The sequence below is a fragment of the Corvus moneduloides genome, chromosome 29 (genome assembly GCF_009650955.1).
Source record: "Corvus moneduloides isolate bCorMon1 chromosome 29, bCorMon1.pri, whole genome shotgun sequence".
In the NCBI taxonomy this organism is placed as follows: Eukaryota; Metazoa; Chordata; class Aves; order Passeriformes; family Corvidae; genus Corvus; species Corvus moneduloides.
The window spans coordinates 1,117,898-1,141,004 of record NC_045504.1 but is presented as its reverse complement, the minus strand read 5'-3'; the positions used below and the strand labels follow the sequence as shown (position 1 = coordinate 1,141,004).

Sequence of the window (23,107 nt, the reverse complement as noted above, 5' to 3'; positions counted from 1 at the left end):
AGCGGGGCAGCCATGACTGGCACGAACAGTGGCCAATGGGAAGGAGAAACATCGTGTGGGCGGGGAAAGAGGCGGAGCTTCAGGTGCCCCGGACCCGCAGTGCCGCGACGCCGCCGGTTCGAGACCGGGGCCGGGAGGATGCGGAGACACCGCGCAGGACCAGGGGATGCGGGGATGTGGCAGCGACGGCTCAAGGCCCCGGAACCGCTCCCGGCCTTGTCCCTGCCGTGCAAAGGCGCCTGGAGGAGGAAGGGCCCCACCCCACCCAGCAGGGAGCATCAGCTGAGACCACCCGCAGCTCACAACACCAGTGTCACCAGCACCCTGGGGACGCCCCGGCCATCCCGAGCACTGCCAGTGCCCCTTGAGATGCCAGCCCTGGCAGCTGCACCCACTGAAACACGGACAGACCCTGGGGCTGCAGAGAAATACGTTTAAGTGAACTACAGGAGAATAAAGTGGAGGAGGAAGGAAGGGGGTCGTGAACAAAAATAATCACAGTTTAACTTTTCTTCTTACTAGAAAGAGCAGCTGGGCCATGGGGGCACACATGGGGGTCTTTGCAGAGCTGCTCCTCCATGGAGACACGTGGGAGAGGTCTGGGTGCCCCGTGCCAGCCAGGGAGGGGGGTGGTCCCGGCTGCCCAACACCCCCAAACCCCACCCCAGGAGGGTGTGAGTCCCTCAGGGGAACCCGCACTGCCCACACAGCTCCAAGGCAGGACCCGGCTGTGGGAGAGGCAGTCAGGAGTGTGTCCCTGCCCTGTCTGTGCCGGGGTTTGGCCTCTCAGAGCAGCTCCGGGGCCGGGGCTCTGCCACCCCCAGCTCTGCACTGGCCTCAGAAGGAAATCCCCGAGGGCAAGGAGTGAAGAGCTACTGCCACCTCTCCCTGGAGAGCACGGGGCAGTGGGAGTGCCGGGCTCTCACCTCCCACCTCTGCCTGGGGAGGGGAAAGCAAAATCCCCTGATCCCTCCCCAGGCTGAGCCCACCCACCAGCCCAGCAACTGCCCATCCTCTGGGGAAACCCCTGGGTCACATCAAGGGTCTCCCCCACCCAGAGCAAAGGGAGGTTTTAGGACTTATTGAAGGCTGCCAGGACAGCCCAGATCATCTCCGTGCCCCTGGCTTTGGCAGCTTCCACCTCAGGGTCCATATCCAGCAGGTCCTTGGTCCTGTTCATGGCCACGTCGTACTTGTCATCGGCCAGGCTGGCGAAAACGTTCTCCAGCACGTCCGAGGCGTGGGCCAGCACCAGCAGGGCCAGAGTCCTGCGCTCCATGCGCTGGGGGTCGTTGACCCAGCGCTCCAGGACGCTCTCCTGGAGCTTCTTCACCAGGCGCTGCTTCTCGGAGGCGTTGCTGACAGGGTGCGTGGTCATGTCGAAGAGCAGGAAGTTCTGCTTCTCCGTGGTCAGGATGCCCTTCTCAACCAGCGCCTTGGCCAGGCGCTCCCGCACGTTGCGCAGCTGGTACTGCAGCTTGAAGGGGTTCCAGGTCTCTCCTGAGGGGTGGGAGACTCTGCTCGGGCTCTGCTTCCCAGTCCCAGCATCCTTCCACCCTCCCGTGCCGTCTGTCTGTCCTGCACGGGCACCGGGCTCTGCCCTGATCCCCTGGCCTGACTCGGACCCTCCTGTCCCACCTGGCAAAGCTCCCAGGCAGCAGATCCCAGGGCAAATCCCTTTGCAAAGCCTCTTCCACCCCTGGCTCAGCCCAGGCTGGGTGAGGCCTCAGCAGGAACTAAAGGAGAGCAAGGTCCAAGATTTCCATCGAGATCCCAATAAAAAACCACCCAGAAAATCCTTCTCTGCCCCCACATTCAGCCCATAAAAGACCCAAAAAATCCTTCTCTGCCCCCATATTCAGCCCAAAAAACGACCCAAAAAATCCTTCTCTGCCCCCACATTCAGCCTTCCCCTGCTCTGCCCATCTCCAGGGAATGACCCAGCGATCCAGGGCCAGCCCAGGGAGAGGGGTTTTGGAGGGATCTGAGGGTCCAGGGTGATTTTGGGGTTCCCCCCTGTTTTTGGGGTTCCCTCCCCACTGGATCCTGGCGCTCTGGGTGCAGAGGGTGATGCTGGACGTGGGATTCTGGATGGGTTTTGGTGGGCTCTGGGGGATGTTCGGACAGGCCCAGAGGGAGCTGGGACAATGGAATTTCCAGCTGGCCCTACCAGTGAGCAGCTCTATCCAGGTCTGAACCGTCTCCGCCGACTCCGTGGCCTTGATGTGCCGCAGGGTCTCATCCAGCAGCACATCCCCGGTCGGAGCATCCGACTTCAACAGCACCTGGAGGGAGCAGTGGGAACGCGGGGTCAGAGCTCTGCCAGTCCCCTCCCGGAGCAGATCCCGCTCCAGCAGAGCCCCAAACCCTGCCGGGGCTCCGGCAGGACCCTGACCTTCCTCTCCAGCAGCCTCTTCTTGCGCAGGGACAGCGGCTCCAGGCGGATGCGGCCGCGCAGAGCCAGCTCGATGAGGATCCCGCCCCGCAGCCCCGAGGAGATGCAGTCGTTCCAGAAGGAGGTGTAGCCCTGGGGGAGAGGATGGGAAGGAATTCTTCCTCCTTTCAGCCTCTCCCTGCTCCTGTCTCTCTGAATCCTCCCAGCCTTCCAAAGGGAGGGATTTTCCCCACCAGGTGAGAAGCTCCAATTTTCCCCCTTCCTGCCCAAAAGCTCCTGCAAACATTGAGAAGTCCAGGCTGTGCCCTTCCTCCTGCACCCACAGCCACGGGGCACACCCGGCTCTGCCCAGCCCCAGCGTGGAAAAAATCCAAGGAAAAGTGAGAAAGGTGGGATCATTTCCATGGGCACAGGAGGACGCTGCTGCTGCTGAGGGGCTGCACCCCCCAGGAGCTCTGCCAGGCTCTGTCCCAGCGCTGGCTGTGGATGTGCCCGGGGACAGGGGAGCTGCAATCTGCTCTTCTCCTTGCAGGAATTCCCTCCCTGGCTCCAGGACCCCACTGAGAGTCCCTGGATATGCCAAGAAATCAACGTCAGGCCTGGGAGGAGCTTCCCCACAGCCCGTGGGGCTCCAGCAAGACCCAGTTCCCACAGGAGCTTCACAGAGCCATGGGATGGTTTGGGTTGGAAGGGACCTTAAAAATCACCCAGTGCCAGCCCTGCCATGGACAGGGACACCTCCCACTCTCCCAGGCTGCTCCAAGCCCCAATGTCCAGCCTGGCCTTGGGCAGTGCCAGGGATCCAGGGGCAGCCACAGCTGCTCTGGGCACCCTGTGCCAGGGCCTGCCCACCCTCACAGGGAGGAATTTCTTCCCAAAATCCCACCTAAAGCTCCTCTCTGTCAATTTGAAGCCATCCCCCCCTCTCCTGGCACTCCAGGCTGTTGATGGGGCCTCATCCTCAGAGGTGCAAGCTCCAAAGACAAAGAATTTGGGAAAGAAGAAGGTGCAAAGTTTGGGAAATAAGACCCACAAAGAACCAGGAATTGAAACAGGAATTTGGTGCAGGAAAGAGAGGGCAGAGGGAGAGGAGGAGAAGGGAGATCAGACACATAAAAGGCAGCAGCAAAAAAGAAGGGAATGGCCAGTTCCCACTTCCAGGATAGTCCTGGGCTGCAATTGCAGCCAGGGAGATGGAGCTGGGAAGAAATAAACACCTGGACAAGAAAGCCCAGGGAAAGGCAGGGAGGGAATTCGCTGCTCCCTGAGGTTTAACAACACCCAGCTGATGCTTTCCAAGAGAGCTGGCCCCGGTTTGGAGCACTGGGACAGCCCAGGTGACCTTTCCCTTCCCTCCTTCCACTCCTCTTTCACTCCCTGATGAGAACAAAGCCCGATTGTTCCCTTCTGTTCGGTGAGGGCCAACACGGGGAGGCATTCCTTGGATTTCAGAGAGAGCCAGGAGCAGCCAGGGCTCAGGGAGAGGCTTGGGGGGCTGGACTGGCATCTGAGGCGTGCCCAAGGGAAGGGGGAGCCCAGGGGGATCAGAGTCACGAGCTGCTCGTTTGCAGGGACGCCCCAACACACCTGGAATGGGTTCCTGGGGGGAAACTCCCCTTTTGCTGCTCTTTCTCTGGGTGGAAAACAGGGAGGAAAGGACAGGTCTGAAAGCTACCAGGAGACTGGAGACAAGGGGACCCAATGAGCCCCTCCCCAAGGAAAACAGGCTGGGAACCCTCAGCCCTCTCCCAGGGAAGGTTTTCCAGCCCCATGGGTGAATTCCCGTGCCCAGAGGCTCTGTTTGAGCAGGGCATGAGGACACTGGGCTGGCCCAGCACTGAGAACCATAAAAGACATTAAAACCTTTATTTGCTTTCTTCATTTCCTTGTGAGGGAGGACAAAGCAACCTTTCATCCCTGCCCTCCCGATTTCTGCTCCTGGGTTTTGCTCCTGGCTTTCCAAACAAGTTCTCCAGGAAAGGGTGTGAAGATGAGCAAAAGTTTCAATTTCCTGGTCTGGAGGGCACAACACCCCTAGGAAATTTTAAATTCTAAACCAAAACAGTGGAAAGCTCCTGGGTTACTTCCAGCTTCTGGAATCAGTCTGGTTACAAAAGCCAGGCTGGTTTGCAGCCAGGTCCTCCTACATGGACAGGCCGGTGCTTTAAATAATGAAATTACACTGTGAGCTCACTGAATTTGGCAAAAATTGTCTTGTTTTTCCTCAGTCATCGAACCATGAGTGAACACCCGAGCTGTGAGCCCAGCTCAGGGCCAGGCTGCTGCTGCTGCCTCTGGTCAGAGGTACAGGAATGTGGAAGGACAGGATGGAAGGCAAAAAAAAAAAAGAAAAGCGTGACAAGGTTTTTTCCTGTATTTGTTGTGCTGTCCCAACTTCCTGGTGGCTGAAGGGCCGTTCCCAGGATACATTAACCAAGCCAAGAACACCAAACACAGCCCAGGAAAACAGCAGCCCACGGCACCCCACTCCCAGGCTGCTCTCAAATATTTGCTCCAGGATTATTTGCATCATGTTCCCTTCATAGCCCTGAGCTCCTGCCACTTCCTAGATGGCTCCCAGATCTTATCTGGGATCCTCAAACAGGACAGCCCCAGCCCCTGTCACTGTCATCACCCCCAGGCAGGATCCGTGTGACAGCTCAGCACCAGCTGGGACCAACCCAGGAACAGCCAAACCCTATGGAAAAGAAAATCCAGGCACCTCACAGGGGTTTAATTCCACCCCAGAGGAATGAAGAGAAGGAGGCCCATCCACCACAGCTCCTCAGGGCGGGAGACAGGCTCACACAGGAATCATGGAATCGTTAAGGCTGGAAAAGATCTCCAGGATCGTTGAGTCCAATCTTGACCAAAGTGGTTTCTGGAGCTGGGAAGCCTCTGTAGGAGGCTCTGCTCTGCCACTGTCACCCCAAGAAGCACCTCAGGCACCTTGGGTTGGCTTCCCCAGGTCTACAGTTCCCCAGCTACTCGTCAGGAATAGCAGGTTTTAGAATCATGGAATGGTTTGGGTTGGAAGGGACCTTAAAGATCAACCAATCCCATTCCCTCCCATAAGCCAGGCTGCTCCAAGCCCTGTCCAGCCTGGCCTTGGACACTTCCAGGGATGGGGCAGCCATGGAATAGCCCCTGCCAGGGCCTCCCCACCCTCACAGGCAAAGCTTTCCCCACACTGATCCAGAGGATGGATGCAGGGATGAAGACAAGGCACAGTGACAGTGACAGCACAGGCAGGGCCAGGCAGCTCAGAGAGCTCAACACAAGGCACCTCCCCCTTCCCCAGGGCTCCTTCCAGGCAGAGCTGATAAACGAGTTCCTACCAGCTGATAAGCACAAATCAATTCTGTTAGACCAGGATCCCTTTCCCACAGGGAAGAGCCCTCTGGGAATAACCAGCTCTGCATCCCCCCACTGCTGCCAAGCAAAGCCAGCGACAGGCACACAAGAGGAGCTCCCAGCACTGACATTCCCACCCAGCCCCACTCCCCTGGAGCTGCACATCCCCACTCCTGCCTGGCCCAGGAAGCCACCAGAGATGCAGCTTCTGTTCCCTCTCCATCGTGGGTCCAGACTCAGCCCGTGCCTGCTTCCAGCTCCCTCTGCTGCCTCTTCCCTCAAAAGCCACCTCTGCTCTTCTCCACATTGATTTTTAAAGAGCAGAGCAGGGCTCAGGGTGTCCCTGTGTGTCTGTCAGCTGCTGCTTTGGGACAGGAGGCTGCCCTGGGCTGCAGAGGAGGATGTTCACCCTTGGATGGACCAGCTGAGGCTACTTTTACCCCATGGCTTTGGCAAAGAGCAACCTCCCCTTTGCTCTGCACAAGGCAGTGACACGACACCCCCAGGGCACCTCTCACCTCCTGCCACTGTCCCCAGGGCAGAGCTGGTGGGACAGCAGTTACCAGCCATGCCCACAGCTCAGGTTGCCATCTCCTGGCACAGAGAAGCTGTGGCTGCCCCTGGATCCCTGGAAGTGTCCAAGGCCAGGCTGGACATTGGGGCTTGGAGCAGCCTGGGACAGTGGGAGGTGTCCCTGCCCATGGCAAGGGTTTGGAACTGGATGAGCTTTAAGGTCCCTTCCAACCCAAACCATTCCATGATTCTGTGGTTCTAAGCAGGTTCTAAGAGTCTAAGAGAGCTTTGCTGGAGAGCATCGAGAGGAATCCATCCAATCCCTTCTGCTGCTCCCTGAGAGCCTCAAGTCCAGGCTGACCACGGCACTGCCACACCACTGCCCACGTGCCACTGGACACCTGCCTCACCTCCTTGTCCTTCAGCCCCAGGAGCAGCACCTCCTCCATGAGCGTGAGGCGGATGTCTTTGGAGTCATCAGGATCGTCCTCGTTCAGGTCTCTGTCTGCAGCCGCATCCTCCTCACCGTCCGGCTTCTTGTCCGAGTTTCTGCCCTCCACCCGCCGGCCCCGGTGCGTGAGCGTCGTCATCTCCCGCTGCAGCTGGGCACAGGAGGGCACAGGTTTGCTAACCACGATGGACAGCGACGGTGCTGAGCCCGCAGACCCAACCCAGACCCTAAGACCGAGGGACGCTCGCCCCTTCTACCCCAGGATCTCCAGCTCCCCCTTCCCAGGGCGGTGTCGCAGGCGGTGACAGGGAGCGGCCGTCACCCCTCGACGTGCTGGAGGGGACGGTGGCACCCGCAGGTTCCGGAGGGAGCCCCGAGGCGCAGCCGCGGCCCCGAGTCCCGGGGGCCGCATGGCCGGGCCCCGCACCCGGAGGGGACGCGGGGCTCCGGCAGCGTCCCGGGCCGATGCGGGACGGCCCCATCCCACCGCCCGCGACCCCCGCTCTGTCCCACTCACCTCCCAACCCCGGCCCGGCTCTGCCCCACCCCCCTCCCCCCGACTCTGTCCCACCCCTCCCGGCCCCGGCCCGGCTCCATCCCACCCCCCCGGCCCGCTCCGTCTCGCCCCGCCGGACCAGCCCCGCTCCATCCCGCCCGCCGCCGCAGCGCCCCGCGGGTGAAGATTCACCCCCTCCAGGGGGTTCGGGGGCTGCCAACGCCCCCCGCCCGCTGCCCGGCCTCACCGCGGCCCGGCGGGTCCGCCCGCCCCGCTCCGCTCCGGGGCCGCGGGCAGGAAAAGCCTCCGCGGGGCCGCCGCCGCTTCCTGGGCTCCGCTGGCCCCGCCCAGGCCGCGGCTCCGCCAATGGGAGCCCGCGCGAGCCGGAGCAGCCAATGAGCGCGGCCAGGCTGGGCTGAGGGGCGGGACTTTCTCCTGTCTGTCAGCAGGCGGCTCCGCCCCCGCCCGCGTGTCCTGTCCCGTTCCATGGCCCGGCCCCGTTCCTGTCCCGTTCCAGTCCTGTCCCGTGTCCCGTTCCAGTCCCATCCTGTTCCCGCTCCAGTCCCGTCCCGTGTCCTATTCCGTGTCCAATCCCGTTCCCGTCCCGTTCCTCCTCCAGTCCCGTCCCCGCTCGTCCCGGCCTGTCCCATGTCCCGTTCCAGTCCTGTCCCATCCCGTGTCCCATCCCTTTCCCGCTCCGGTCCCGTCCCCGCTCGTCCCATCCCCTTCCCGCTCCTGTCCCGTCCCCCTATCCCATCCGGTTCCCGTCCTCTCCCCGCTCTGGCCCCATCTCGCCGGTAAAGGAACACGCAGCCACGGGTGAGCGCCGTTTAATAGAGGACTGATGATGAACAGACATTCGTAATTTAAAAGTCAAAACTGTCAAGAAATGTTCAGCTGTCCCCGCCCGCGCCGGCGGGAACGGCTTCACTCCCATTCCCTCACGGCACCCGAAAACTAACGGTTTGCTGTTGAAGGACTTGGCACCGTGTCCAGCCTCTGCCATAAACCGTTTTAGGGACATCCAGGTTCTCCCAATACCCCCACACCTTGGAACAGACGCTGCCACGGCTCTTTGTGGCATGGGTAGGCGGCATCAGAAATTCCTGCATTCTGGCAGGGAATCTGGAATTTAAGGCACGAAGAGGGCTTGTTTTTCACCTGAGTATGGTGCTTTTGGTGTGGAAGAAATGCAAAGCATCCAACTCCTCCAACTGAAAAGCGAAAACTGTAACCCCAAAACTGTAACACCCTGTAACTGACAGCCCAGCCCTCTGGAAAGCTCTGGAAATCACCCCAAAACTGGAGAGGTTTTGGGGCAGGCAGGTTCTGGGCGAGTTCCTCAGCTCAGAACCACAGCGCAAAGGCACTGGTGAAACCTTGTGCAGGGGGAATGAATTTCCTCCATCACCAGCAGGACCCGGACGTACCCAGAACCAGAGTCAATCCCCAGATCCAAGGATTTCTGGTCCTGCCTGCTGGTCCTGTACAAAATGAGTTCAGAATTCCTCAGCTGGACTTCCTGGCATTTTCTTTCCTTAAAACACACTCCCGTGGGACTGCTAATGGAGCAGAACTGATCCTTAAAACCCAACAGTGACACAGAACAACCGAACGGAAGCAGAGCACTCCGGGCAGACGAGAGATGGGCGGCTAAAACGGCTCCTTGGGCTCGCTGAGCTTCCTCCTTTTGGGCAGCACGTCCTGGCTGGAGGAGAGCTCAGCCTGCTGAACCTGCCAAGGAAAACCAACTCATGGGATTACAGGAGCTCCGTGGTGTCAGAACAGGGCACAGCCCACCCCGAGCAGGACAGAGGTGTAACACATCCAGAGCCTCACCCCAGTCCCCACCCAGATGTGCTGGGCCTGCAGGAACATCTGGATACCACTTCCTGGCAGAACTGACCAACTGAAGGAAGGCTGGGATGTATTCCTGCTGGGATGTATTCCTGCTGTCACAGCTGCATCAAGGAGCTGTGTCCATCAGGAACTGCAGCACAGGACAAGGAGTCGTGGGTTCAAACTGAAAGAGGGGAAATTGAGGTTGGATATATGGAGAAATTCCCCCCAGTGAGGGTGGGCAGGCCCTGGCACAGGGTGCCCAGAGAAGCTGTGGCTGCCCCTGGATCCCTGGAAGTGTCCCAGGCCAGGCTGGACAGGGCTTGGAGCAGCCTGGGACAGCGGGAGGTGTCCCTGCCCATGGGGGTGGCACTGGGTGAGCTTTAATGTCCCTTTATCCAAACCATTCCGTGATTCCAAGGCAATGCCGGCTGTTCCCCTGCCCATTCCAAGAGCAGCCCTGGGGAGAGGGAGCAGCACCAGGAGGGTTCTGCACCCTGGAGAGGCTGCTCAGCAGCCAACAACCTCCTGGGAGCTCAGTCCTGGTAGGTCTGACTCTGCCATGAAAAGATGACAATGAACCTTTAGCTCCACTGTGCTTTTGGTTATCGAAAGCACTCGTGTTTTGTTTACATCTAATAAATTTATTATTAAGTTCAGTAAAACCTCTTTGAAAAAGACACAGGGATAGTGAGCAAGGGACAGTGAGCAAACAGAACAATGTTCTCTTTTTTCTGTCACATCACTGAGTAAGAACCCCTGAACGTGACTGGTTGGAAGCAGGAAGGGACCTTAGAGCTCATCCAGTGCCACTCCCTGCCATGGCAGGGACACCTTCCACTATCCCAGGCTGCTCCAAGCCCCGTCCAGCCTGGCCTGGGACACTTCCAGGGATCCAGGGGCAGCCACAGCTTCTCTGGGAATTCCATCCCAGCCCCTCACCACCCTCACAGGGAAAAATTTCTTGCTGTAAAAGAGAGAAGAATTCCCCCCACAGGTTTTGGAGAAGGACCTACTCCTAACTCAGCATTCCCAATATTCCCAATACCTGGTGAAGGCCCCCACAGCCTCACAGAGCTGCCAAGCTCAGTCAGTGAGGGAGCAGCACAGACATGGGGGCCCCAAACCCACCCCCAAAAGTCCAATTCCACCCTGGACACAACCTCTGCTCCAGCTGTGCCAGGTGGGAAGGATTTGGCTCCCCACAAGCAGCACTGCCTGCCAGACTGACCTGATGAAGCAAATAAAAGGGATTTTTCTTGGAATGAAGGAGTCACAGAGGTGAGGTTATAATTTTGGCCCAGTGTTTCCCAAGCAGAAGCACAAGGATCTCTCGGTGAACTGTGCTGGGGATCTCTGCTGGCACAAACCCCCATGGCTGATGGATCAAACCAGCAGGAAATCTGGCTAAATGCATTCCCAACAGGATAGCAACTAAAACTAAGGAATCTCTCTCAACCTATGTTACCTACATCGAACCAGCTTCTAACTCTTTGGGACAGAACTCTTTTTGACCCTGTTGAATCTAATGGGAATTTAGGAAGTGATGAGAATTTCATTCTGTCAGTAGCAAATGCATTCAAGCTCCGAGTTTTATTCACTGCTTGGACCAGAAATAATGAGAACTAAAGAAAAACTGATACTAACAATGCAGCTTTGGAATATCTTTCCACTTCTTGTCCTGCTCTCTGACACAATCAGCTCAGATGTTTTACGAGTCAAATGATCAACCTGAAATCAGAAAATAGATTTTTTCCTTGTGAAAGCAGCAAAAAACACACACTGGAGACCACAGCAGGGCTCAGTGCTGGGGCATTCACTGTTCTCTGCTGTGCCTGAGCCAAAATTGAGATATGGGAGTATTTAAATGGTGATAACCCGTGGAAGTCTCAGCATTTACAGCTGGGTGTGCTGCAGGGCCCTGGCAGAGAGAAGCATGTGCTGGTTTTATACAGTAAATCACTCACACTTACCTACAGCTATCCTGTTTTAAGAAATCTTAAGGACCTGTGTGAAGCAGTCCTCCACGTATAAATGCCACCAATTTCTACATGCAGGGAATATAACCTGAGTTATAAACTTGAATTTTTAAGTTTTAATCAACTTCTAAACAAGCTTTGGTCTGTCAGAATTAGCAGTGGAATTCCTATTAAGCAGTTTATTAACATGGAAATTACACTCCACTTAGTAACAGTCCCAGCATCTGTTTGGTTTGGGAGCTGTATCACAGAGGAACAGCCTTTTGTCAGAGCTTTAGAATAGTTTTGGAAAACTCCAGGAAATGAAATGTAAAGGGATTTTGTTGCTGGAAATAGTGACTGTGGGAAATAAGGCTTTAGCAGATTACCCATGGATCACTCAAAGGAGGGAAGAAGCTTCACAGAAGCTCCAGTAGAAGCTGAAGATGACAGAATTTTCATACCTGAGGATTAGAAACACGGGGAGTCTGGATCCCTCCAGCTTCCTCTTCATGAGCTGAAATTTTTTCTGAAAGATGGAAAGAGTTGAAGAGTTAAACAAAGCGGTTCACAACAGCACACCCACAACCCACAGCAAACAACAGCAGCTCTGCTTCAGGGAACACTCCAAACTGCTGGGAACAAGTGCTTCCAGAGGGCTCCAGTTCTCAACTCCACCAAGATTTAAACTTCCTCTTTTCAACTCAGCCATTTCCCACCCCAGCCTCCAGCTCACTTCAGCAGCCCTGGTACACACAGGATCTCTGAAGGATGGGTTTGGGCCCCAGCTCCCTCACACACTGCCCTGCTGAAGGCTTGCCTGCAGTGGGATTTGATTCAAGCCTGAAGCCTCAGGAGCCCGTTTTGTGCTGCAGGACAGGGAAAAGGCCACTCTGGCCCAGCTCCTGCCCCTCCTGAACCCACCCAGCCACACCCAAGCAGCAGCTCCAGCTGCAGAGCCCCTGTCACTGCCTGCAGCTGCAGGAACAGGCTCCCAAGGGGGAACAGGCAGTTCCAGACAGTTTGGTTGCTGTTTCTAATTCATGCTGTTTTTCTAGGATACAGAGAGAAGCAGGGAATGGTGGAGGGTGACTGTGCATCAGCTGTGGAAACAACAGAAGAATTTCAGGGTGACAAATGTGTTTCCCTGTGTCTCGTAGTTCCTGTAAATAAAACATTTGCCAACTCCCTAGGACAAGAAATTTGCTGGATTTTTGCATGGTTTTGGAATTTTTATGACTTTTTAAAAGAATCAGACAGACCTTCAAGTGGTTATTCCAGTTCTGCAGCCTACTAGCATTGTCAAGATAAAAATACTGATCTAAATGTGCTGTTTCCTACACATTTCCATTATCGTTTTTGAGCAGCATGGAAATGGCAGCTGGTTTGGCAAAGCTGCACATGTTACTTCTCAAAAAATCCCAAACCCAACATTTGAAATGTTTTCTGTACAGCAAATGGGTTCCAGATTGTCTGGTTGCTTCTATGCAGCCCCTCCAAGAGGAGCAGATCAACAAGCAGCAATTCCTTCTTCAGTTTGTTTGGCAGCAAAGTTCAGTCTTCAGGCCCCTGGGCTAAACTGGGAAATGTGAACACAAACCATCCTCTGCTTTTCCTCCTGGTTTATCTAAAATCTGAAAAGGAAGCTCCTGAGATCCCTGAGGACAATTTGGTGTCTCATGTTTTGAGTTGGAGACAGTCTGGGTCCACATCTTGATGCTCTGATTAGAAACCAGCAGTGGGGAGCTTCCAGGGCACGTTCCTGGTGGCAGCTGTGGCCAGGCTGGGGAGCCAGGACAGTTATTTATTGACAGATTTTATTTACAGTGTTAGGAAAAACACTTGAAGAAACTCATTTTGGTGTGATTCATACTAACAAAAATACTTTGCTAGAACTTTGTTCCTATTAAAGTTCTCCTACAAGGAAAGGCTGAGAGAGTTGGGATTGTTCAGCCTGGAGAAGAGAAGGCTCCAAGGAGACCTTAGAGCCTCTCCCAGTACCTAAAGGGGCTCCAGGAGAGCTGGAGAAGGAGTTTGAACAAGGGCCTGGAGAGACAGGACAAGGGGGAATGGCTTTACCCTGACAGAGAGCAGGGATAGATTTGATGTTAGAAAGAAATTCCTCCCTGTGAGGGTGGGAAGGCCCTGGCACAGGGTGCCCAGAGAAGCTGTGGCTGCCCCTGGATCTCTGGGAATGTCCAAGGCCAGGCTGGAGCCACCGGGGATAGTGGGAGGTGTTGCTGCCCATGGCAGGCAGGGGTGGAACAAGATGAGCTTTAAGGTGCCTCCCAACCCAAACCCTTCTGGGATTCTATGGTGTGATGGCAAAAAAAGTTCACTTGCAATTATCAAAATGCTCCAGTACACAGGAAAAGGGCAGCAGGTTCCCAGAGCACAATCAGCTGGAAAAGGCACTAAAGCAGGAAGCAGAATCATTCATAAAACCAAACACATTCTGGTGAAGTTACTGCAGCAGGAGCAGCAAACCACAGCCATGAGCAGCTCCCTTTGGAGGTGTTTCACAGGGGCTACCATAACACAAAAGCTCCTCTACCCACAAGAGCCCCGACTCCTCCACGCCCCGGGGCTGGAGGTGTGGGTGCACAGTGGGATTCTGGGCTACTGCATGGGAAAAGGTGGCTTAAAGTGGCATTTCTGCTGAACTGAAGCCCAAAAAGCTGAAATTTAAAAAAAACAAACCCAGACCTAGACCATTGGTTTTTGCAGAGAGAATTCTGCTTCCCAGCTCTGCAATAATGAACTCAACAGTACAAGATCTCTGCAAGTTTAATGTGCAAATTAAGTATTATCAAAAACTAAATAAATCAGTAATTATTAGTAACAACAATAGTAGAAAAAGCAAACAATTTTTTTTCCTAAACATAAACCCCATTCAATTTAGGTTAGCTGATAAAATGGAACAGAAGATCAGAATTTTTGAACAGTAACATGAAGACGTGTTAATCATGTTTTAACATGTTAACATTTGTTAACCAAGTGCTTCACAGAATGAAGCCCTGATAGAAAATAAAGGCAGAGTCACGTATGTGAAGAAAATAATGAAAATTTGAATATAGAAAATCGAAGGTTTTGTTTTAGTAACATCAGGCAAGAGGCACAACTCAGAGACTTGAAAAATATACACAAATGTTACCTTGAGCTTCTGAAATATTCACATGATTCTTATCTTCCACTTCATTATCCAAGACAGGATCTTCCTAGATTAAGAAACAGGTCTGTCACCTACTGCAGATACACAAGGAAGAAGGTCCTATTCAGATGATTAAGGCCAGACTTATTAGATGGATTTTTGGTGGAATAAACTGAAATAAGTGATTGTGACATGGGATGAAGAGAGGTTTCATCTGTGCCCTGTGCTGGGACACATGGCACTGTCCCCATGGCACGAGCTGTCCCTCTGCTGCTCCTCAGGCACAGGCACTGCTTGAACAGTTTGCTTTACTGCAAACTGGAGCAGTAAAATTAAGGCAAACATGGATTGAAGATACTGCCCTGCTTAAAGATACCTGGAAACAAAGGGGGTTTATTAATGTTATGGCTGACATGCAGTGAAACAATAATGGCCTTTTTCTAGATGATAGACCACAAAAAAATTTCAAAAAGCTACACAAATGTCCTGGGTTGCAGTGTATTCTATTCCATCCTCAGGAGCTGTTGGAACCAGGTGGGGCAGTGTTTCCTTGCCTCCTCCCCCCAGACTATCTTGCTGTTAATGGCCCATCATTGTCCTGCCGCCTGACTCAGAGATAACTCCCTCCGGACCATCTTCTGTTAATGAGCCTAATCAACATTTGGCCTCATGACTCATTACCCCATTGTGAGATGCTCCACCCAGAGGGAGGAACCAAGCATCCCATCGTGGATATAATCTGGGACTCTGAACACCAGAGAGAACCCTTCCCACTGGATTTCCAGAGGACAGGAGCTACACAGCCACCACTGGACCTTCTGAGGAAGAGCAGACCCTTTTTTTTCTACAGGATCACCGCTTCAGAGGACTGCAGCCACCATTCTACCAGACTGCTACAACAGGGACTCAGGTTGTATCTTGACTCTGTCAATTTGAACCAGTGCTCTTTTTTTTTTTTTCTTCCTTTTCTTTAATTTCCCCATTAAATTGTTATTCTGACTTGGTGCCTCCCACTGGTTTGTTTTCAAACTAGTACAACAAAATAAAGTCTGTGCTCTTACATCCATGTCCTGGCTCTCCTCTTCTGGATCATCTCCGCTCGCTCCACACACCTGGAGAGGCTCAGCAGTCTCTCCCTGCTTTAGGATGTTCTTATCAACGTTCTCCATGCGCTGTTTCTCAGTTGTAATTCTCAGTTTCAGCATATGAAAAGGCGTTGGCACTTCCCCCACATTCAGGTACATGGGCTCCTCATTAAACATCATCCCCCCGTACTTGGCCTCCCTGAACCCTGGAGGTTGGTAATCAGGGGGTGTAACTGCAGAGAAAATTCATCAGATGTGTTAGAATGAAACATGTTCTTGTCAAACTCTTTTCCCCTTTAAATACAGAGAGTTACTGCAAAAAACTGCGTGAGGAAGGGAGTAATCAATATTCAATTTGGAGTAAATTAAGTTCTTTTCTCTTTGCACAATAGGCAAAGGCTAGTTAAAGGTCCTTGGAAGAGGCTGTAGATAGAGGGAAAATAGAAGCTCTGATTTGTCATTTTAAGGCAGTAACACACTCCGAAAGCAGAGCCAGACATTTGGACAGTCATCAAACTAGAACCAGGCTGGCAAATTATGCTATAGCCTAACATACTCTGGGAAACTCCAAGTGTTTTAAAACACACCCGAATCCAATGAAGGCAGTGCCAGGATTGTGTTCCTGCAGTGAGATCACATCCCTTCCCCCTGGAGGTTCAAAGCTGTCGTGAGAAACAGCCACACGTGAAATAACCTCATTTAACAAGTCCCAGCAACCACGAAGATTATCCACTGAAAATTCCTTTGGATTGCTTTCCAGTGGCTGAACACAGCTGATAAATCAGGGTGGCATGGCAATGTACCCTCATCATAATACAGGAGTTTCATGGTGAGGCAGACATCGCTGGGCAGCGGGCTCAGGTTCTGCATCAGGACATAGATCTTGCGGATGAGGAGGATGCTGGCCTTCTTGGTGTCTGCGCAGGTGATGGTGGAGTCTGACTTCTTATCCTTGCTAAAATCAGAGTAGCCAGGTTATTTCTGATACAGAGTAAGATGTTTCTAGTATTAAGAGACAACTGTTTAACAGACTATGAACATGAGAAGCACCCCATTTCTTGCCTGAGGTCTGAGATCAGAAGCAATTCCTAACCCTGCCTAAGTGCTGCATGTTCTCTGCCCCTCGGGAGATCAAACCCTGAGCCAGGGACAGCAGGAGAGCTTAGGGATCAGCACCTGGTACCAACTGCTCTATCCTACATCACACCTAGTGCTTAAAGGCCCACTCTGAAAGAAAGAGAAAAGGAGGGACGTGTGAAAGCCCCAATTCTTTGAAGTCTTAACTACTTCATTTCCCTTGAAGTCCCACTATTTACTTGGACACAAATGGCTAATGATAATAAACTTGGTACCCAACAGACTCTTGGCATCCAGCTCCAACATTTCCATGCTCCCATTCCACCAGAAGCTGACCCAAATCCCACCTCAATGCCAACACCCCTCCCTCTGTTCTCCTGCTCCTCATAGCCCCCAGCTGAGGCACCTGAGGACTTGCACAGCAGGGCAGGCACCAGGAGTTATTTCCTTGTGGGTCCCTGTCTTCTGGAAGCATTCCCTGAACTGTGATGGATTCAGACCTCTCACCCCTCTCCAGCTGGTTAATTCCTGCCATGCTGGGACCAGAGAAGTAGCCTCACACCTATTTTCAAATTGATCTGACATGAATTTATGCTGTTCCACTAAGGCAACCTGGTGTGGCCAGGAGTCACATCCCCTTCTCCCCTTTCACAGATAAGGAGCTAAACCCAGCCCAAGCATCTGCAGCACTGCAGCCTTTTCTTTTTTAATTTAAGGAGCATTTTATGTAGGAGGGAAGCTGGGAGGAGTTTGTCAGGTATGAATTAACTGTATTTCAATTACTTGTCTTAAAATAAGCCATTTCCCTGTAGCTGTGACTGAGCAGTGAGTCCCTATGGTGGAAGAGGGTCTGGAGGAGATGGGGAGCAGGGCTGTGTCCCCAGAGCTCCAGCACAAGCACAGGGTGTCACTGCCCACAGCTGCTGCCAGGAGTGACCTGATCTCAGCACATGGAGAGCTGAGCAGGGCCTCCATTTTAGACAAAGTTATGGGGGTTGAGTGGGTGAACTGGTGGGCTCAGTGCTTCTCCCCAAGTTCATTAAAAGCCCCTGAATGTCTCCTTGAGTTTGCCAGATGGATACAGGGGCAGTGAAGCTGTGGTTTGGCCCAAAAAGTGTAAAAACTGAACAACAAACAAAAGAATTCTGAAGAGAGGAATTGGCTGGAGCAGCTTCATAGAATCACCAATCTTTAGGGTGGGAAGGGAACATAAAAATCCCATCCCACCCCCTGCCATGGGCAGGGACACCTTCCACTGTCCCAGGCTGCTCCAAGCCCCGTCCAACCTGGCCTTGGACACTGCCAGGCATCCAGGGGCAGCCACAGCTGCTCTGGGCACCCTGTGCCAGGGTCTCCCCACCCTCACAGGGAGGAATTTCCTCTGTACATTTGATCCAAACCTGTCCCCTGCCAGTTTCAACCCAGGGATTCCTTCCCCACGGCTGGGGATGCCCAGTGTCCTCACAGTGAGCTTATCTCAGCAATGGGAATTCCACCATGACCGAGCCATGTAGCACAACAGCTCTGCTTTGCTAAGTGCAGCTTACATTTCTATTGTGGTTTTTGTGTATTTCTACCATTTCTGCTAAATGAGGAATTCCATGTAACATTCAGTATCTTCAGATAATTGAATCTGGTGTTAAGCTTCACCCCCCCTCCCAGAATATCTCAAATATCCTGGTCACAGAGTATCAAACTCTCACATTGAGCATCATCTTCTGAGTGGATATTAAAATTACGAGCATAATCAGACAAAATGATTAATTGTATTTTAGTAAGTCTAAGCTAGCAGTGTATGTTGATAAAATTAGTCTCAAGATCCCGAATTTAAAGAGCAAACACCAAACAGATCAAATCCAAAGTTCTGACATTCAGGTGTGTCCACAGGGACTGTAAGGCCATGGGGCAGTCACAGGGGTTGTACCTGCCAAAATCCAGGAGCGGCCCTTTGTGGGTGTACTTGAACTTGAAGTGGTAACACTCTGTAACTGTCTGCAAACAAAGCCAGTGATTATTACACTAATCAGCTGCCAAGCACCCTCCTGCTGCAGCTCTGGTTAGTAATCTATTAACCTTTAAAGAAAATAACGACAGCCCAACTCCCATCCACTTACTGAATACAGGTTCCTAATCCCCTAACAATTAACAGTAATAATGCATAAGTGTCAGCTAATAAAAATGATGATTCTTTTCTGGGAATCACCATGATAAAATATTTTGAAATACCAGCTGAAGTTTTTAGCACAAAATATTCCAGTTTTAATCGCTGTGAAAACGTTTCACACACAGAACAGATGTGGTGACACCCAGTGGGTTTTGTGTTTTCCACAAAAGTCCCATAGATTTGTTAGGCAGAGTTAGGATGAGGCATCTTTATGGACATCTCCCTCTGCAATGACATTCTGGTTGCTTGCACCAGCCTGAGAATAACCTGACACTGGATACTTAAATGCAATTCCACACATGGCAATTCCCACTGACTCCAGTGATTTTTACATTTGGCATTTCAATATGTCCCCTTTTGAAAAATGTGCACGTTAAATATTCCTGCTTGTACATGCATTTCACTACATCCACATTATCAGCAGTCATCCCGTGAGATATTCCAGCAGATTTACCTGAGGATCTTCTTGCTGAGTGTAGACCTGTATTTTTAAAGTAAAGAAAGGAATCAGAATGAGACCTGCACGTCCCTCAAAGAGCGTCCCTTAAAAACGCATCCCTGCTTTTCAGAGATACTCACTGCTAGGACAATCTGTCTCAGCTGTCAGGAACATAAACAGAGAAAGAAAAAGAACATTAAATATATTTCATAGCCCATTTCTGCTGCCCAAGCTGCTTTGTCTCTCTAGCTCTGGAATCCAACACAGGCAACTAAGGCCTGTTGGAAGAAAAGCCTCTTCCTCTTCACTCCTCTTCTGCGGAGGAGAGGACTCAGCTGCAGAAGAAAACACCTACAGATCCCTGGCTTTCAGTGCTGCTGTTTACAAGAATTTTATGCAGAAATGCCTGTGCATCCCACACTGCAGCTGACTGAGTTAGCTCAGCTACTCCCTGAGCAGTCCTACAACTACACTGGCACATAATGGACTTAAATAAACATTTCAATACAACTGAAATGAGACTGGAGGACTTACGTATTTCTTCTGCAAGGCATCATAGCATCCTAACATCCTGCAAAAACCAAATAATATTGGCCATCTACTACTAATTTTCACTTGTTTCTCACTAAATCAAATAGCACCAAAAAATGAACCTCTTGTTTTTATTCTTAGTATTAGAGCATTAAATAACACTTATTCCATCATTCTATCTTATTAGCACTGATACAAGCAACGAGTCTCTTTGTGACACCAAATCATCCCAACCTCCTGGAAGCGTAATTAAAAATATAACCTCTAGGTAACTAATTTATCAGTAAAAACATATTGCAATACTTCCAACACATGCATTTATTAATCAGGGGAGCAACCTGGTCTAGTTGCAGCTGTCCCTGTCCACAGCAGGGGCTTGGAAGAAGGTGAGCTTTAAGGACCCTTCCAACCCAAAGCACTCCATGATTTCATCACAGATCAGTAATTCAGCTGAACAGCAACACAGCTGAAGCACACAGGAGTTTAGATGTTGTCATTTCCTTTTTACGTAACACCCAAACAGCAGTCAAATAGGGAATCGAAACTGAACCCTGTTGGTTTTTTTTTCCTGACATTCCTTTCAAATACAGTCAACAAACAAAAATTGGGTTTGGTGTGTACATGATGCTGGGGCAAGAAAGGCCACTCACCTGTGAACTCCCAACAGGTACCACATCCTTTTCCCACAAAACCAGGGAGCCTGTCCTGGTCAGCCTCCACAGGCTGCAGTGAACTGCCCTCACTGTGTGTGAGGGGAAGGTGAACTGCACTGACCCTTCTGTTTCCTCAGCCACAGAAGATCCATTAGGAAATTCCAGGTTACAGCAAAGGAAGCTTTTCCCCCCCACTCTGTGACAGCACACGGCTGATTTCACCTCTAACATCAGCTGTCAGCCCTCACATCTGAACCCCTCAGCGCTGCCAGGGGATGAATGCAGCATCATCCCCACGCCTTGTACACAGTGGGGAAGAGGAGGGAAAGAACCTTTATGGAGGTAAGGAAATACAGAAATATGTAACTAAGGCAAAGGCCTTACAGAGTTTTCTAAAAAGCAAGGAGAGCACTAGGAACAGACCTCACAGTTACTGTGAGCAGAAAGAAAACCAGAATAAGCAGCTGCAGTCACAGGTGACACAGCCACACTCAGCTGTGGCAGTGCTCAAGCACACAGACTGTCACTGGCAGGCACAGCTCTGCCTTTGAACAAGAAGCCCGAGTCTCCCACTCTCTTACAAAATCTGTGAGCAAGACCTTTAAGATGCAAAAGGGTGGCATTGAGTCTCCTGATCAACTAGAGAGGAACTACTGGTTAGACTTTTGCATTTCTGTGCACCCTTGAGTACTCATGAGCACCTAGAGGAATGAAGCATATAAATATCTAGTATTAGATATTTAGTATTTATACAGTAAATATAAAGCATAGTCACTCTGCAAACAGAGATCTGTGCTCTCCTAAGGCCTGAGCTGAAAACCTTTCTGGAGACACAACTGTTACATCTACAACACCAATGTGGGCTGCTCACTCACAGCAAGAGAGTTTTTCCCTTGTATCTGCAAACAACCAGGAAGGACTCTTTGGGCACTTACACGCCAAGGAAGTGTTACCTGTGTGCTGGAATCAACCTACCATTTCACCAGCTGAGTAGAGCCAGGACAGTTTTTGTCTTCCCGCAGAATTTTGACACAGACATCTCAAAAAAACCAAAAAAACACACACACACATTTACTTAGGACAAAGTGCAACGAAAAGTTCATTCCCTAAAAGTACACATCAAGAAGAGGCTAAAACTAACATTACTACGCATGAGCATAGTTTTAATGCTGAGTAATAACAAAACCAATAACAAAATTTAATTAATGCATTAGTGAAATTTCCATTACACGCACTGAAATGGCGTCCATTCATTAAAAAGACCAAGTGGCTTTAAAAACAACTTGATGACAACAGGTTTTGCAAATTATCATGGAAAAAAGCCCGTTACCATCCATGTATCTTGTTCCATAGGCACTTTCAGGAAAGATTCCCCTCAGGTACGTGATGCAGGACACTGCCACTGCCAGGAGCCTCTTCACCAGCATCAGGGATTGCTGCTCCGTGGATATTTTCTTGGGAAATACAACTGCACTCTGAAAATCACAGAAAGAAACCAATTAAACTCTACCTACATCAACAGACCTGTACAGGCTTCAATCCTGTCCAACGCCTTCATTTTAATTTAATTGAAAAGTATGACTTCTGTGAGTTATAAAGTTAAGCACATTCCTTACACTTGGTGTTACAGTATTTATAGGACGCAGCTAAAGGACACGTATATATAAAAAATATATAAATAAATATAATGTATTTCTAGGACACGTTGTAACCAGTTTCTACCAAGCGCATGACAACAAAGTTCAGGCTACTTTTCTGTATTTTTTTCTATACATTCTTTATTCATAATTAAAAGACTGAATTAGCCTGCAATTTTCACGTGAAGAAATACCACAGAGCACCTGAGTACACTACTTCAGCCAAAACTCCCCCATTTTTCCCATTACTGTGCTGAAATAAACCACAAAACCGTACCACAGAATTCCTTTGCTTCTGAGCAGTTGCCATGCCGCAGAGACTCCTGTGCCTGTTAATGGAACACCTGCATTAGCACCTGGCTAAGAAGGGCAGCAAAGCCCAGCCTGCAGCTCTCCAGCTTCTCCAGGGCATTCCCTGGATTTACAAACACCTCCCGCACAATTCGCCAGCTCAAACCAACCTGTAATGTTCAGGAAACAGAGCAGGACAGTTCTTCTAATCATCCCCAGTATCAGATTCTTGATATTCACAGCAGCACAGGCCTCCCCTGAGGCTACAGGATGCAATAATTAGAATATTTATATCTGTATTTATATGAACCTCCAAAGGCAATTCTCCTCAGTGCTAACTAGCACCAAACCTACGACATTTTCAAAGGCCCTCCCCACATTTCAAACACCCCCAGGCTTGGGTTGTTTTCATCTGTAATTCAAATGAGTACGGGAGAAACAGAACCCTCATCACCCTGAGTCTGACGCCACACAAGCCTTCCCCCCAGTTCGGAAATATCAAACGCACCCACGCCTGAGGCCATGGAAAACACCTTTCCCAAGCTAGAAGTGGGCTCTGCATCACGCAGGGCACCGAGCTCCCCCTCAGCAAATCCTCATAAACCCCCCCGATCACAGCATGCGGCCGAGTTCAGCCCCACTGTCACAAAGGAGCCGCTTCCCAGCAGTGTCAGCCCAGAACACAGCACCTGCCCCCTCCAGGGAAACTGAGGCAAGCGGAGGATGAAAGCGCGAAGACAGAATACTGCAGAGTAGCGCGGGGCGGAGGGCAGCAAAACCTCGGCGGTGAGGGCGAGGCGGGGTGTGGGTGGGTCGAGAGATAACCGAGGAAAAACTGAAGGAGAATGTGAGGTGAGAGGAAGGGAGCTGAAGGAGCCGCCCGCCCTCACCCTCGGGGCGCGGTTTCCCGCGCTCGCCCTCAGCCGGCGCTGCCGAGGGGCCGTGCGCAAACACAGCGCGGCGGGCTCGCCCTCAGCCGGCGCCGCGCGCAGTCCGCGCACGCGCAGCGTCTGCCCCGCCGGTGAGGGGCCAGGGAGACGTGGAATATTCTGAGCTGTGAGGGACTCACAGGG

The 23,107-nt window shown here is 51.7% G+C and overlaps 2 protein-coding genes and 1 long non-coding RNA gene across 8 annotated transcripts; 1 reads left to right on the top strand and 2 right to left on the bottom strand.

Annotated features, from left to right (window-relative positions):
- Window positions 1–419: 419 nt before the first annotated feature.
- Window positions 420–7,548, bottom strand: GOLPH3L (golgi phosphoprotein 3 like). 2 transcript variants are annotated; one of them, XM_032093595.1, is made up of 5 exons: window positions 7,457–7,548; window positions 6,673–6,864; window positions 2,396–2,527; window positions 2,171–2,285; window positions 420–1,500 (listed from the first exon to the last, which is right to left on the bottom strand). In XM_032093595.1, the coding sequence occupies exons 2-5, from the start codon at window positions 6,850–6,852 to the stop codon at window positions 1,073–1,075; spliced, it is 855 nt and encodes a 284-aa protein (XP_031949486.1). In that variant the 5' UTR covers window positions 6,853–6,864; window positions 7,457–7,548; the 3' UTR covers window positions 420–1,072. The 2 variants fall into 2 exon arrangements, with proteins under 2 accessions (XP_031949486.1, XP_031949487.1); XM_032093596.1 differs by lacking the exon at window positions 7,457–7,548 and adding an exon at window positions 7,239–7,243.
- Window positions 7,549–8,023: 475 nt separating this feature from the next.
- On the bottom strand, window positions 8,024–22,978 carry HORMAD1 (HORMA domain containing 1). 5 transcript variants are annotated; one of them, XR_004237011.1, is made up of 16 exons: window positions 22,724–22,978; window positions 22,205–22,297; window positions 22,021–22,072; window positions 21,437–21,581; window positions 21,082–21,145; window positions 19,457–19,493; window positions 19,063–19,083; window positions 18,938–18,964; window positions 18,244–18,311; window positions 16,046–16,197; window positions 15,219–15,475; window positions 14,161–14,224; window positions 11,471–11,535; window positions 10,696–10,779; window positions 9,049–9,232; window positions 8,852–8,943 (listed from the first exon to the last, which is right to left on the bottom strand). XR_004237011.1 is itself a non-coding variant. In XM_032093550.1 (15 exons), the coding sequence occupies exons 3-15, from the start codon at window positions 22,051–22,053 to the stop codon at window positions 8,863–8,865; spliced, it is 1,098 nt and encodes a 365-aa protein (XP_031949441.1). In that variant the 5' UTR covers window positions 22,054–22,072; window positions 22,205–22,297; window positions 22,724–22,977; the 3' UTR covers window positions 8,024–8,862. The 5 variants fall into 5 exon arrangements, 4 of the variants coding, with proteins under 4 accessions (XP_031949441.1, XP_031949443.1, XP_031949442.1 ...); XM_032093550.1 differs by lacking the exon at window positions 9,049–9,232 and having other exon boundaries at window positions 8,024–8,943; window positions 22,724–22,977; XM_032093553.1 differs by lacking the exons at window positions 8,852–8,943; window positions 9,049–9,232 and adding an exon at window positions 11,022–11,095 and having other exon boundaries at window positions 10,691–10,779.
- On the top strand, window positions 16,750–20,020 carry LOC116436430. The gene is made up of 3 exons (XR_004237013.1): window positions 16,750–16,769; window positions 17,143–17,144; window positions 19,936–20,020. It is a non-coding gene; the product is annotated as an uncharacterized LOC116436430 (long non-coding RNA).
- Window positions 22,979–23,107: the final 129 nt, after the last annotated feature.